This window comes from Aotus nancymaae, unplaced genomic scaffold (assembly GCF_030222135.1).
Source record: "Aotus nancymaae isolate 86718 unplaced genomic scaffold, 86718_ANA_hifiasm-v0.15.2.pri h1tg000072l, whole genome shotgun sequence".
Classification (NCBI taxonomy): Eukaryota; Metazoa; Chordata; class Mammalia; order Primates; family Aotidae; genus Aotus; species Aotus nancymaae.
The window spans coordinates 38448-54105 of NW_026988487.1; the positions used below are offsets into that span (position 1 = coordinate 38448).

Below are 15658 nucleotides of genomic sequence, written 5' to 3' on the forward strand. Positions count from 1 at the left end.
CACACGGGGAGGTGCTGACTAAATCTGCTGATTCCTATCTTTAACCCCACCTCTCCTTCCCAAGATTAGGCCCCTCAACAATCAGGATGAGAACATGTGTGAATTGCCTGGATTCTCAGCAGCGTCATAGCAGCTCAGTCAAGGCGACCTTGACGATCACTGGAGCTCAGGCACCTACACCTACTCATGTGGACAGATGTGGCCTTGGTCCTGGGGAGCTGGGTCAGAAGGAGGGCAGGGATGCCACAAATACCTCCATCTTTCGGGGAAGGAGTAGAGGGAACAGGAGTGGCTGACAACCTCAGCCTAGAGACCTTAGTGCCTCCTCTCACTATCAGCAGAGAGCTGTTACTGAACAGTAAAAGGGGAGGGCTTCTTTGTCAATCCCACCACACCTCTGACCTTTTGATCCTCCTGCAGATGCTCCAGTGGCTTTGACCGCTATCGCCAGGAGTGGATGGACTATGGCTGTGCACAGGAGGTGAGAAGCATGAGTACCTGCTGCAACTCCTGTGCCAGGTGGTGAAGAACAGGGCAGCCAGCAAGCCCTGCCCCTCGAAACTCTTCTCAAGCTGTTGTTAGCTCTTGGCAGTATGCTCCCCTCCATCTGAGATTTGTTTTCCAGACTGCCCTGAGCCAATCAGACCCACTGTGGAGGGTTTCAGAGGGCTCTGTGGGTCTCTGAGACAAGCATTCTGATGCCTTGGCCTGGAGCGGGCAGCTCTCAAGGAATTCTATTGGTGCATGCAGAGGGGATGCTGGGCATGGCCTCAGCCACCGCTGGGTGATCTGGGAGACTGTGCACCTGTTGACGTTGATGATGCACCTGCTGAGCCTCTGGTCCTCTGGCTTTTGAGGAAGGCAGTCATTCTGGGAGTGAGGAGGGCGGTTCCAGGCGTCTCCTCTTTAGAATCCCATCCAGGTTCCTTCTCACGGCAAGAATTTTCTAGTACACTGAACACTGATTCTGGGTGGGGAGCATCCTATTCTCACACCATAGACTAACACAGATGGGTCTATTCATCTGTGCACTCCTTTTTGCCCCCTCCCTTTATCTCTTCTTGCAAAGCAAGCCTGCTGCCTGTGCCAAGCATGTCACTCTGAGTTGCGCTACCCTCGCTCTTCTTCAACCTGAACCAAAAGCTGGGGGCCACTGCCCGCATTGATCAGAGGGCAAAGCTGGGGCTCAGAGAAATTTAATGAATTGGCCCGAGTCTCACAGCGAGAAGGTGATGGGCCCGGCATTTAAATCTCCAGACCCCGTGGCGATGCACTCACCACAGTCTATTTATTAGTCTGAGTCTGGACAAGCTGTCCTTTTCTGGCCTTTAAAAAATTCCTGTCCAGCCGCCTGCTTCGGAAGTTGGCTGTTGGTGACCGTTCAGATTTGCTCCATTTATTTAAGATTGGCATCTCAGCTCCTTCCCTGAGGAAGGATTTGAAGCAGCTGACAGATAAATTGCCGTGTAAGATAAGATGCTTTCAGGATGAAGGGAAAGGTGTAAATGCATTCAGGATACAGCACTGGCTCTCTCCTGCAGGCAGACGGCAGGACGTGTGAGGACTTCCAGGATGAGGACCACTACTCAGCCTCCCCTGACACTTCCTCCAGCCCCTACGATGGAGACCTCACCACTACCTCCTCCTCCCTCTTCATTGACAGCCTCACCACAGAAGGTAATCCCTGAGCCCAGGTGGGGAGCAGAGAGCGGGTGGGAAGGAGAGCTACCCCTCTGGGGCTCCCTCTCTATCCTTGACAAGGATTATCTCATGGGATGGGAACTGCCCCATCCTTTTACAGCTAAGGGGGCCTGAAGTTCAGTTTAGGTCACCTGCTGGTGGGAAGTAGAGCCTGATTTAGAACTTGAACTCTACTCCTGGGCTCTAACCACTGTGCTGGCCCACGTCAGGCCTATGGACAGAATTCACTGTGAAGAGGGGAAAAATTAATATCCCAGCCCAGTGCCAGGTATTTTATATAACTTATCTCAGCTAATCTTAATAGCAATCCTCACAGAACCTGAAAAGGCTCATCCCTGTAGCAGGTGTGAACTCAGTCCATTCACTCAGATGTGAGAGAGAGGCTGCCTTATTTTCCTGTAAGTTCACCTGGCTTCTCACTTTCAGGCCCTGGAGTGATGGATGGGGAATTCCACCTCAGCTGTCCATCCACCCTGCCTAATCAGGTCTGGCAGTCCGGGGGCTTCCCTGCTACCTGGAGGCCTGCGGGTCTTGGTTAAAGCTGCCAGAGGTCCATCCACCTGAATGCACCAGGCAGTGTCCCGGGAAGCCTTGTGCAGGCTCCTCCAGTCCTAGGCCTCAAATCTCTTCCCTTTCTCCCATGCCCCCTCCAGGATTCCATAGCTATTTCTGGGACATTCCTCTCCCTCATCCTTTCTCAACACGCTGCATCTCGGCCAGGCGCAGTGGCTTACACCTGTAATCCCAGCACTTTGGGAGGCTGAGGTGGGCGGATCATCTGAGGTCAGGAGTTTGAGACCAGCCTAGCCAACATGGTGAAACCCCATCTCTACTAAAAATACAAAAATTAGCCAGCCGTGGTGGTGGGCGCCTGTAATCCCAGCTACTCAGGAGGCTGAGACAGGAGAACTGCTTGAACCCAGGAGGTAGAGTTTGCAGTGAGCTGAGATCATGCCACTGCACTCCAGCCTGGGCAACAGAGCAAGACCCTTTCTCAAAAACAAAACCAAACCAACAAAAAAACCCCAAACCAAAAACCCTGCATCTAGCTTTGAAAGCCCCTTCCCTTTAGGCTAAGACAGAAAGGCTTGGTTCTTGACGGCTTCCCCTGAGCCAATTATCTGTGTGAAAGGAATAATGGTAAGAAGGAAAGAAGAAAAAAGTTAATATTTTAAAACATTCAGCCATGATTTTTTCCCCCTGTAACTCTATGTTAGGATTTTTTTTTAACTTTGCTTATTTTGTTGATCTCACTCTGTTGCCCAGGCTGGAGTGCAGTGGCATGATTGTGGCTCACCACAGCCTCCAACTCCTGGGCTTAAGCAGTCCTCTCAACTCAGCCTCCCAAGCAGCTGGGACTGCAGGCATGCACCACCATACCTGGCTAATTTTAAAAAACTTTTTGTAGAGATGGGGTCTCACTATGTTGCCCAGGCTGATCTCAAACTCCTGGGCTCAAGAAATCCTCCTGCCTCAGCCTTCAAAAGTCCTGGGATTACAGGCATAAACCCCTATTCCTAGCCTACAGTCCTTCTTATAGATGAGGAAAGAGGCTCACAAAGGGGCAAAGTTGGTTATTCAGGGTTGTGTGGGGGGTACGTGGTTGGACGTTCTTTCCAGTGAACCCTGCCTTTCTTTCTTTTTTTTTTGAGACAAAGTCTCGCTCTGTCACCCAGGCTGGAGTGCAGTGGTGTGATCTCAGCTCACTGCAACCTCTGCCTCCCAGGTTCAAATGATTCTCCCACTCAGCCTCCCGAGTAGCTGGTACTACAGGCGCATGCCACCACACCTTGCTAATTTTTGTATTTTTAGTAAAGACGGAGTTTTTGCCATGTTGGCCAGGCTGGTCTCAAACTCCTGACCTCAGGTGATCTGCCCACCCTGGCCTCCCAACGTGCTGGGATTACAGGCATGAGACACCACATCCAGCCTGTCCCCTGCCTTTCTAAACGTCACCTAGAGAACTGGAGAACTAGGGCAGCAACCCATGGACCTGGCTGGGGGAAGTTGTGAAGGAGGATGAATTAATGATAGAAAGCACCAGCATTTGTGGGGACCAACAAAGTGCCTAGTAGGGTGCTAAAGTAGTGCATGAATTAATATTCATCCTCCCAACAATCCTGGATCTTGATACTGTTATATCCCTATTTTATAGAGGAGATACTAAGGCTCAGAGAGGCAGATGACCTGCCCAAGGTCACACAGCCAGGAAGAGACAGAGTCAGGTTTCATCTAGCCCCCAGAGCAGAGATCTTTCCTCTCAACCCCATTGCCTCTCTTGGTGCTGAAAGAAATGGAAAAGGCTCTCTTGAATTCAGGTCAGGGCAGAGTAGCAAAATGTGAAAAAGTGAGGCAGATTCCGAAGCTCCCATTACTCTGAAGTTGCTTTGGAATAACAAGGAGCTGGCACTGAGAGCAGAGCACGCGGTGGTGCTACAGGGGATTCAGTAAAAAAGCAGAGGCTGGGAGACGAGGCTCATGCCTGTAATCCCAACACTTTGGGAGGCTGAGGCAGGCAGATCACTTGAGCCCAGGAGTTCAAGACCGGCCTGGGAAACATGGTAAAACTGTGTCTCTAAAAAAATACAAAAATCAGTGAGGCATGGTGGCGCACATGTGTAATCCCAGCTACTCAGGAGGCTGAGGTGGGATGATCGCTTGAGGCTGGGAGGTTGAGGCTGCAGTGAGCTATCATTGCGCCACTGCACTCTAGCCTGGGTGACAAAGTGAAACTCTCTCTCAAAAAAAAGAAAAAGAAAAAGAAGCAGAAAGAAACTTTGCCCTTTGGGAGTTAATGACTGAGTCCAAGGAAACCTTCCAGTCAAAGAAAGCTCCTCTTACAGGGAGGTAGTCCCTGATTACTTACCCCCAGGGAATCCCCTAGGCTTACTGAGGGCATGTTCTGAGCCCAGCACTGGGCCGGGGGGGGCTGCAGACACCCCCTGGCCCACTCAGAGGGTTTAGCCAGGCAGTATCTGGTGGAGCCACAGTGTCAGCGGCTAGAAGTGGGGCTGTGGTGGCGTGGAGAGCCCAGGACATGGCACTTGGGGGCCAAGCCTAAATCCTGACTTGTTATTACTGAGCCCCCAGGCTGTCCCACAGCCCACTACGCGGGTTCTCTGTCCTACAGAGGCAGCGAGTTCTGTTTGCCAGTTTTATTATCTGAGTGCATCCCTGCCAGCTCAGGAATGCATCTCACTTCTATGTTTTGTGTAATGGTTCCCAACAGAAAACATTCGTTAGAGTAAACAATTCGGGCTCTATGTCCTTCCAGTCCTGGAAGAGGTTGCAAAGATTATGAAGTTACATCTATAAGAGAAAAAACTTTTTGGGGGGTGTAATGGGATCTTGCTATGTTGCCTATGCTGGACTTGAACTCCTGGGCTCAAGGATCCTCCCACCTCAACCTACTGAGTAGCTGCAGGTATATGCCATTGTGCCTGGTTTATAAGAAAAAAGCTTTTTCATGATGATTTCTCCCGACATGCCCAACTTGCAAGGCATCTTGGCAGGACAATTTGAGTCACTCTCCTGCCTGTGTGGTTACAGCCCACACAGGGAGACTTGCAGAAGCAGGCGTGGGATAGAGTCTTTCCTGTACATTCTATCTGAGGGTACAGGCTCTAACAGGGAGATGAGAATGAAGGGACCCAGCACTCCAGTCAGAGGGGCCTGCCTGGGCAGGACACAGGCAGACAGCAGCAGGAGGCATGGGGGCTGGATTTAAGAGCTGTTCACTTGCAATCAAACGCTACTTACTTAAATGAACCAGAAGACCTCTGAGTGGCAAGTAGCTGTCACAAAGCCCATGCATTTTACTGCAGAGAAGGCACTCACCCAGAACAACTGTGTGCAGAAGGCTTAACTTATAAGCCATAGAACAGAACATGTTGATAGCCACAGAAGTGACAACTAACAGAAAATGACCACTCATTTGATCAGCATTGCATGCATTTCTTCCTATGTGAGTTCTCACGTGATCCATTAACTCAGGAGCCAATGTGCATTCCATCGAGCCCCAGGAGGATGGCAGCTGGGAGCCAGCCCTTGGAGAGAGAGGCTGCGTGGGCACAGTGTGGCCATCCTCAGTCGCTCTGGGAGGGACTAGGCGTTGGTGGCACTGTGTCCTTTTGTCCACCAGTGGCCGGTGCAGACTGGGCTACAGGTGATTTTCAATAGTCTAGATTTGCAACAAGTTGATTTGCCCAGTGATATTTAAGTTTACTTTGGTTAGCGTCGATGAATCAATTCATTATTTTGAACTTGCAGTAACAAAATAGATTCAAAGTTGTGTTCAAATACCTTGTTTGGCCAGGTGAGGCGGCTCTTGCCTGTAAACCCAGTGCTTTGAGAGGCTGAGGTAAGAGGATTGCTTGAGCCCAGGAGTTGGAGACCAACCTGGGCCACACAGTGAGACCCCATCTCTACAAAAAAATTTTTTTTTAATTAGCCAGGAGCAGCTACTTGGGAAGCTGAGGTGGGAGGATCACTTGAGCTCAGGGGGTCAGGGCCTCAGTGAGCCATGATTGTACCACCACACTCCGGCCTGTGTGACAGAGCAAGACCCTCTCTCAAATAAATAAATAAAGTTCAGGGACTTAGGGCAAGAATCTTCAGTCATTACATCACCCTCCTGATGTGGAATTCTGGCTTTTCTTTCCCCATAAAAATCTTTGTGGGAAGGAACCTCAGGAAGTGTGGACCCTTGAAACTTACTTAGAAAGCCATGGGCTGCAGGTCGTGGGGTGTAGACAGAAAGTGAGTTGGGATTGTCTCCTGCACACTGCAGCCCCAGGGAGTCCGCAAGCTGATCTGACCTTGTGACACACACAGCCCCTCTGAATCCTTCCATAGCTCTCTGTTGCCCGCAGAACAGGCAAGGTCTCCTATTGCTCTCCTGGCAGCTGGCCCTCCTCTCACCAGCCCCACTCATATACTCCCCACCCTCCAGCTACACCCAACTGTTGTGTGACTTTGAGCAAGTCTGCTCCTCTCTCTGTGCCTCACTTTCCTTACTTTTAAAATGAAAGTTTGGACGGAACCTCCCTAAAGTCCCATCTGGACTCGGAGTGACTAAGGCCATAATGATTCCACTAATCTTGCTCCTTCTGTCCTCTCTCTTTGAAGATGACACCAAGTTGAATCCCAATGCAGGAGGAGATGGTGAGTACAGAACTACCTGCCCTCAGTTTCAGACCCAGTGCCTCTTGGACCCTCCCCAGAAGAGCGTGCAGCAGTCGCCTGGCCTATTTTTATGAGCGCAGAGAGGGAGCAACTGCAGCCTGAGCGTCTCAGACCTCCTGCGGGGTGGGGAGGCAGGCGGGCTTCTGGACACAGGTGCCCTAGATCGAAGGAACATGTCTACCCCTAGACGTTTCTCCTCTCAGCCACGAACCTCCTGTGGCTCCTCTTCCAGCTCTCTGTCCTTGAATATTCACTGCCCAGAAAGGAGTGGGAGGAGGGGAGGGTCTGAGCCAGGGCAGGCATAGGTGGGGCCCGTGGCCATCCCCTCTGATCCCCATGGGCTCACAGTCAGCGAGGGGTGGCGAGCAGCTTCTCTTTCCTAACCCAGGCTGGCAGAGAGGACATAAAATTGTCCACTACAATTTTTGCAGAGTGCCAGAAGGCAGGACTCCCCCCAGCCTCCTAGGATTACCTAGAAGGATAAGCTTCTTTCTGAGGGTGGGAGCTGCCCCCACCTCCCCTGCCCTTTGCCCAGAGCCCGCTCAGGCCTTTGCTGCAACCTGTGCAAGAGTAGAGATGAAAGTGCCTTCCAACTGCCGGGGCTGGAGACTGTCATCTGGGCTTCCAGCAGGAAAGGAAAGATTATGAATGCAGCGCAGTGTTATGGTGTCCCCAGCAGAGAGGGAGCCATTGCTTCTCCACAGGCTGTGGGTGTGAGTGTGTGTGTCCTGCGGGGGTGGCTGGGCCACGATCCCCTTGCTGTGCACCACGTGCTCATCGGCAGAAGCCCTCATCAAATCATCAGAGCCACTGCAGGCTGCGGGCTGACTGCCAACCAGGTCAAGGGAGACTCGCGTGGGGCATTTCACCTCAGCCCTCCCACCTGTTGGCAGACAGAGGCCCTAGCCATGCCCTGGAGTACCCCAGGATAGCGTCTCTCCTAGGTGTCCTCTGCTTACAGAGTGCAGAGCAGAGCAAAAGGGATGAGGAGGACGATGATTTTGAATGCACACAACATCCCATTAAAACCCGCCAGCGTTAGTTACCTCCCATCCCACCCATTAGCTTCGTAGGAAGAATGCAACATTTCTGTTGCCAACCTGCTCATCTGTCTTCTCTACCTCATTATCTCCACATTCCTTTAGGATAGGGTGAAGAGGCAAACAGCCACCCCCGGTAGTGCCAGGGAACTTGGTTTCTTAGTGGCGGGCACTGAATTTGTGTGTCTGTGGGGAAATCGCTTAACCTCTCTGTTATTTCCATTACCTCAGTCAAGCACGAAAGGGGTTGAGCTTCTAGCTCTCTGGAAAATAGTCTCTCCCCGCTGGGACCTATTTCAAATGCCTAGGATGTTCTCAGAGAGTGCCTGTTGGCTTATTAGCTTCCAGAGGACCTAGATCATTATGCACACTTGCTCTGAGCTTCTCTGATGGGCCTGCCAGTTTCTCCAAGAGCTGAGGACACAGAGTTGAATAAGTCATCATCCTTGCCCTCCAAGAGGTCACAGTCTGGAAGTGGACAAGGGATAGGGAAAACCATGGTCACTTGCTCTCTTAATAGCTAACACTTTTTGAAGTTATCCAAAATGGGAGACATGGTCCTCAGTGCTTGACATGAATCATCTCATTTTAACCCTCTCAATAACCCCATTAGGTGGGTATTATTATCCTTGTTCGACAGAAGTCATAATGAAGACACAGAGAGGTTATATAATTTGCACAAGGCCACACAGCTAGTACGTGGCACAGCATAGATTTCAACCCAGGCAGCCAGATTTCAGATCCCAAACTCTTAACCCTCACATGCCCTCTGTGAATTCCTTAATAGCACTTCTGTAATGGCACAGATATCAGAGAGGATTTCTCTTATGATACTTACTAGACATTTGGGCAACTTTTAGGTGATTTTGGAAAACTACCCAGATGGTGCCAAGAACAACATGAATGCCTTACTCATAATGATTCCAGCTCCTGCTCAGCCTTTTCCTGTATTTGATGAGTGGACCCAAAGTCTCTGTAGGCTTTCATTTCTGAGACTTTGTTAGAACCCAAGACCCCACGGTTCGACCTTCCCTGCTCCCCTGCAGCCCATGCCTGCCCTAATGATCTCTCCACAGGCCTTGAGAACAACCTGTCCCCCAAGACAAAGGGCACCCCTGTGCACCTGGGCACCATCGTGGGCATCGTGCTGGCAGTCCTCCTCGTGGCGGCCATCATCCTGGCTGGGATTTACATCAGTGGCCACCCCACGTCCAACGCTGCGCTCTTCTTCATCGAGGTCCGTGTGGCCGCAGGGCTGCTGTCTGCTTCTGTGTCAGCGTCTCCTGCCACATACCCGATAAACTTTCATCCGCCCCATCCTGACACATTTCAAGATGGCTGGTGCCCATTAAATCCTGCACCCCGAGAAATCAGCACCTCAGAGCTCCCTTGGCCCTCCTGTCCTGTGGAATAGCCCCTCTGCTCTTGTTCCCCCATTTGTGAAATCAGAAAAGAATCCCTAGAGGAAAGAAAGACCACAGTGCCACACGGTGCCCATCCAGTGGCTGTGCAGCCACTCTCTAGTGATTTATGGTCTCTCATGCCCAAACGCCAGGCTCAGTACTTACTCAAAGCCGTGATGGAACCAGGGTCTCTGCCTCTTTTGCCCATTGATACCTGTTTTTAAGGTTAAAATGGAGGGTCAGGTGCAGTGGCTCCTTCCTAAGATCCCAGCACTTTGGGAAGCCAAGGCAGAAGGATTTCTTGAGCACAGGACTTTGAGATCAGCCTGTGCACCAGAGCGAGACCCCGTCTCTAAGGAAATTTTAAAAATTAGCCCGGCATGGTTCATGCACCTGTGGTCCCAGCCACCTGGGAAGCTGAGGTGGGAGGATCCCTTGAGCCCAGCGGTTTTAGGCTGCAGTGAGCTCTGATCACACCATTGCACTCCAACCTGGGTGACAGAGGAGACCCCATCTCTAAAATAAAAATAAAATAGACAAACCAAATAATGATAAGAGTGGCCCTCTGGGAGCTTTAATTGAGGATGCTAAGTTTTGAATGTTTCAATTCTGAAAAGTCAGCCTGAGGGGCAGCATGGGACGTGAGGCTCAGCCTCCTTCACCTGGGGCTGTAGAGCTTAGCAGCTCCTGCCCCCAATCCTCCACTCCTGGCTTCTTTCACATTCCCCACAGGGTGCAGCAGTCATGCCTCTATGACCCTAGTCTCCTCCATGTGGGTCACGAGCCCAGCAGTCTCATTACCCACAGGCCTAGGTCATTCCGCCTGTTTCTTAGGAGGCTTGGCCATTCTGAAGTCTTAGCCTACCTGGGTAATACCTGGGAACTGCAGATCCCCAGGCCACAGGGATTCTGATAGGGCAGGTCTAAGGCGGGCCCAGAAATCTGCATTTTATTTATTTATTGAGACAGAGACTCACTCTGTCACCTAGGCTAGAGTGCAGTAGCACAATCTTGGCTCACTGCAGCCTCTGCCTCCTGGGTTCAAGCAGTTCTGGTGCCTCAACCTTCTGAGTAGTTGGGACTACAGGTGCGTGCCCCACACCTGGCTAATTTTTGTATTTTTAGTAGAGACGAGGTTTCACTATGTTGGCCAGGCTGCTCTAGAACTCCTGACCTCAAGTGATCCGCCCACCTTGGCCTCCCAAAGTGCTGGGATTACAGGCGTGAGCCACCACTCTGGCCAGAATCTGCATTTTAAGAAGCCCCCTGTTGACTCTGCTATGGGCCCTGTGCTACCTGGAGGGTTATCTTGGCATTTCCAGAGCCTCAGCATCATTCCAGCCGCCTCTGAGTCAATTCCTCACTTTGCAGTCCCCGGTCTCCACTTGGTGTATTGCTGAAGCTTTTAGCTGTGAGTTCTGCAGACCACGCAGCGAAGGATAAAGTGCCTTCCACACTGTAGCTTCCGGCAGGTTTCCCAGTGGTTGGGGGATCACAGCAGGGCACGTTTTAGGGAGAGGGTCCCTGAAGGTCACTTGTCTGGCTCCTAGTAGGTCCCAAGGGCCCTTGTAAGAGAGAGTCTTGGCTTTGCTGCTCAGGAGTGTGGGGGCCCCATGGGGAGGGTCATGCCCACTGACTTTGCCTCTGTGCCTTCTCCAGCGGAGACCTCACCACTGGCCAGCCATGAAGTTTCGCAGCCATGCGGATCATTCCACCTATGCAGAGGTGGAGCCCTCGGGCCATGAGAAGGAGGGCTTCATGGAGGCTGAGCAGTGCTGAGAACACCAGGTCTCCCCTGTGAAGACTTTGAGGCCACAGAAAAGACAGTGAAAACAAAGAAGAGAAGTGACTTTTCCTGGCCTCTCCCAGCATACCCTGGGCTGAGATGAGATGGTTGGTGGCTTATGGCTCCAGAGCTGCTACTCGCTTCGTCAGCACAGCCCGGATACTGAAAAGGGGGCCAAAAAGCAACCACATGGATGTTTTAAAGGAACAATAACTAATCTCATCCTGTTTTGACGCAAGGGTTCTCTTCTGGGTCTTGTAACCATGAAACAGCAGAAGAACTAACATAACTAACTCCATTTTTGTATAAGGGGCCTTTACCTATTCCTGCACCTAGGCTAGGGTAACGTTAGAGCACTGAGATAAAACGCAAAAACAGCAATCATGCCGTTTGCAAAACTAACTTTGGGATTAAAGGGGAAGCATGTAAACAGCTAACTATTTTTGTTAAAGATTTATAGGAACGAGGAGGTTCGGCTGTTATCACATGAGAGACTGTTAGCCAAGGACAAAGAAGTTTCGCAAACCTCCCCTGGCCCCTTGCTGGTGTCCAGATGTCTGTAGTTGTCAGCACCTTCCTTTCCCCCTGAACTAAACATAAAAGACAAGGCAAAACCCGCATCATTTTAAGACGGTTCTTTAGGACATTAGTCCACCATCTTCTTGGTTTGCTGGCTCTCCAAAATAAAATCCCTTTCTTTGCTCCAACTCCTTGTCTCTCAACATATTGGCTGTCACGCAGCAAGCAGAGTGAGTTTGGACTCAGTTATAGGCTCTCAACGGTCTGTTCTGTAGCAATCTCAGAGCCTCCCTTACCCACTCAACCAGATGCCCTGCTCCTGGCCACCTAAAGCCCTTGCATATGACACAGGTTAACTAAAGTCAAGACTGGGGCTGCTGCATTCCAGGGTCCCTAGACTCACAAGCTGGTCCTCTGCCAGGTGCGATGGCTCACACCTATAATCCTAGCATTTCAGGAGGCCAAGGCGGGTGGATCACCTGAGGTCAGGAGTTTGAGACCAGCCTGGCCAACATGGTGAAACGCCATCTCTACTAAAAATACAAAAATTAGCTGAGTGTGGTGGCGCATGCCTGTAATCCCAGCTAGTCAGCAGGCTGAGGAAGGAGAATCGCTTGAACCTGGGAGGTGGAGGTTGCAGTCAGCTGATACCGCGCCACTGCACTCTAGCCTGCGCAAGGGGAGTGAGACTCCCTCTAAAAAAAAAAAAAAAGCAAAAAATTAGCTGGGTGTAGTGGTGCATGCCTGTGATTCCAGCTACTCAGGAGGCTGAGACACGAGAATCACTTGAACCTAGGAGGTGGAGGTTGCAGTGAGCTCAGATTGTGCCACTGCACTCCAGCCTGGGAGACAGAGCAAGACTCCGTCTCAAAAAAAAAAAAAAAAAAAAAAAAAAAAACTTGGTCCTCATGGCTATAGAGTTGGCATTTTAGCCTCAGCTTCTGTAGCTCTGAAAGCCAAAAGACCACACTGTTTCCATCTGTTAAACACAGTAGGGCGGCTCTCAGCCCTTGGGGCACGTTATCATGGGACGGAAGTCCAATACGAGGAGAGAAGAACTCAAGGGGGAAACTGCATTTTTAGGCTTTGCTCTCTTACCTTGCCCTTTCTGCTCAGAACCAATAACTTCTGCATCAAAACATATACAGCCTGCATCACGGACCTCACCCCAACCTGTGGCCCAGCTTCCCCTGCGCAAGGTTGCTAAGCGCGTGCGGCCACATTTACCACATGGGGCTTCCTATGCTGATGGCCTGTTTGGTGCCGGGTTTATTCACTGGCCTGTTGCTGTCAGTGCCTGTACATACCTGATAATATGTTTCCTCCTCTGAACTGGACTTTATAGGCATTAAAGACATGTCAGGTGGCTAGAGGGCTCCTCAAGACTTACCTAGCAGGAAACTGCAGGTGGATTCTGTTGAGAAGCAAAGCACCTGAGTGGCTGGGACACAGGCAGCTGGCATGGGAGGGACTTTTTTTTTTTTGAGTCAGGGTCTCACTGTGTCACCCAGGGCAAGGATACCCAAAGATACCAGGTTGGGGCGGCATCTGCCAGTCAGCTGCTTTCCCTGGAGCCTGCGTGTGCTGTGGGGTGGGGAGACCTAGGGGTCTACGACTGCCTGGGATGGGTGTGCACAGTGTGTGAAGTACCTACTGCCTGGCCTTGCCGGACTGTCAGCCAGTCACAGCGTTGGCCACAAGACTCATGTCTCCATCTGGTCACACTCCATAGCCACCCAGTTAACCTGCTCTAAAGTTTGGAGTAGAACTCCTGGGTCTGTCTGGCCAAGCATGATGGTTCATGCCTGTACTCCCAGCACTTTGGGAGGCCAAGGTGGGAGGGTTGCTTGAACCCAGGTGTTTGAAACCAGCTTGGGCAACAACAACAAAAATGGCCAGGTAGGGTGGCATGCACCTGTAGCAGCTACTGGGGAGGCTGAGGCAGGAGGATCACTTAAGCCCGGGAAGCTGAGGCTGCAGTGAGTCATAACCATGCCACTGCACTCCAGCCTGGGCGACAGAGTGAGACCATACAAAAAGCCAAACAAAAAACAGAAAGAAATGTTTATCTCGTCAGGAGTCCTGCAGACAATCATTAACTCTACGAGATGCTTGCCTCTATTTTTTTGGGAGACTTGGTCTAAGTGTTTTGGCTTGAGAAATCTGTAGTCCTCTCTTGGTGACTCATCTCTAGTCCTTTTTGTAATAAACAAACAGGCTGTCTGCCGTGAAATATCTCCACTCCCCATGCCACTGACATCCCACGGGTCAGCCGGGCTTGCTTTGACTGGGGCCGAGGCATCTGGAACTTTCTTCACCTGCAGGGGCTGGCAGCAGAGGCCTCTCCGCATCACCACCCCTTCCTCCACTCCTGACGTTCTTTCCCTTCAGGAATCCAAAATGGTTGGCTGAGCTCCCAGTGGGGAAATGTGTGCTGGAGCTTGGGAGTGAGACGAACGGTGCTGACCATGAATCAGGCCACAACGGGAACCGCCCCCCCAGCCATCTGAGACACATACAGGTGGTAGATGCTTTGTTGGTGGGCTGCGCTTCTCATTCAGAGAGCTCTGTTACAGCCCGCTGTGTCCTTCAGAAGCTTGACAAGAACCCAACTCTTTGCTGCACTGTCCTTTTTCTTCCTCAAATTCAGATCCTCCTTCCTCTGGCACCCCTACCTCCGCCCCCAGCTCTTCCTTGCCTGGTTCACGAAGCAGAGTTGAGGCCCCACATGTTTCCAACTCTGTCACTCGCATCCTCACAAAGGATAAACCACGGAGCAACAGGAAAACCACCAGCCAAGCATTTGGATGAGTCTGGTTATCTGCCCACCCCCGGCCGAACTGGCTTGTACTTAACTCACTTCTTTCTTTGGCAGTGAACCTTGTGACATGTATAAAAGGGTGTGGCCAAGTAGAGGCTGTGATTTAACATTTATTTGCTGCTATTTTTTACTCTGAATGGGATGAGCTCTAGATTTTAATTCTAAATGTTCTTCAGAAGCAGCCCCAACTCATCACCGGGAAAGAACTCCCCCTGCAAACCACTTAATTTTGGGAGTTTAAACTCCCTGGCCCCAAGACTTCTCACAGAGCTGAGAAGTTAACTTTCCAAGTCAAGGTCTTGCTTAGAAAGTCCTTCACTGCATGGCCGGGTGCAGTGGCTCACACCTGTAGTCCCAGCTACTTGGGAGCCTGAGGCAGGTGGATCGCTTGAGCTCAGGAGTTTAAGGCTGCAGAGAGCTATGATCATCCCATTGCATTTGTTTACAAAAAAAATTTTTCAGTTTGTGTTTTATCAGGGTCTCCTGTACAGTGTATCTGTGTGTGTGTGTGTATACAGCCTTGTCCAATATTTTTGGCAATAAGATATGCACACACAGGTATTTTGTTGCTTAAGAGACTGGACAAGGTTGTGGCTGTGCTCAGGCTTTAGACTGGTTTGTTAAATTAAGAGAGAGAGAAGCAATGACAAGAGCTGCCAGCCAACCACACTGTTCAAAAAGCAAAGTGTTCACCACTAAAGCTGACCATTCATCTGGCTGCAGGCAAGGTTAAGACTCTCTCCTCTAGCTCCTGGAACAGACTCACAGATTGGCATGAAGCACTCATCAGGGGCTGCACTCAGACTCCCTGGCCATGCGAACCTACACCAGAACAGTCAATGACACAGATACAATGCGGCCAATATCTGTCTGTCTCCAAAAACCTACCTGAACTTAACAGCACAATTAGAAAGATCTGGGGACTGAGGGCACCCTAGCCTTCTTAAACACAATGTGTTCACATATTTAGTGTGAATTCTCTGCATGGATTCTCAGTGTTCATAATGCAAGGAAGCATTCTTTCACAACTCCTGCTGTGTGCAAAATCAAGTGCAAAGGATCTGGGGTGGCATCGCGAAGATCCCCACGCATACCTTGGTCCCGGTGGCTGCTGGACTCTGACTTCTTCTCTAAGGACATGACCTGGGGAACAGCCTCCAGCTGTCTGCTCCTGGGAGGTGCTTTCCTCACCCTCCTGCCCCAC

General features: G+C 50.9%; 1 protein-coding gene across 1 annotated transcript in view; it reads left to right on the top strand.

Moving 5' to 3' along the window:
- PLXDC1 (plexin domain containing 1) overlaps positions 1-11821 on the top strand; it is a 40655-nt gene extending 28834 nt beyond the window's left edge. Inside the window, exons 8-12 of the mRNA XM_064367455.1 lie at positions 421-481; positions 1542-1677; positions 6829-6864; positions 9002-9162; positions 10988-11821. Coding sequence (XP_064223525.1) covers positions 421-481; positions 1542-1677; positions 6829-6864; positions 9002-9162; positions 10988-11107 — 514 coding nt within the window. The 3' untranslated portion in view covers positions 11108-11821. The remainder of the gene's footprint in view (positions 1-420; positions 482-1541; positions 1678-6828; positions 6865-9001; positions 9163-10987) is intronic.
- Positions 11822-15658: the final 3837 nt, after the last annotated feature.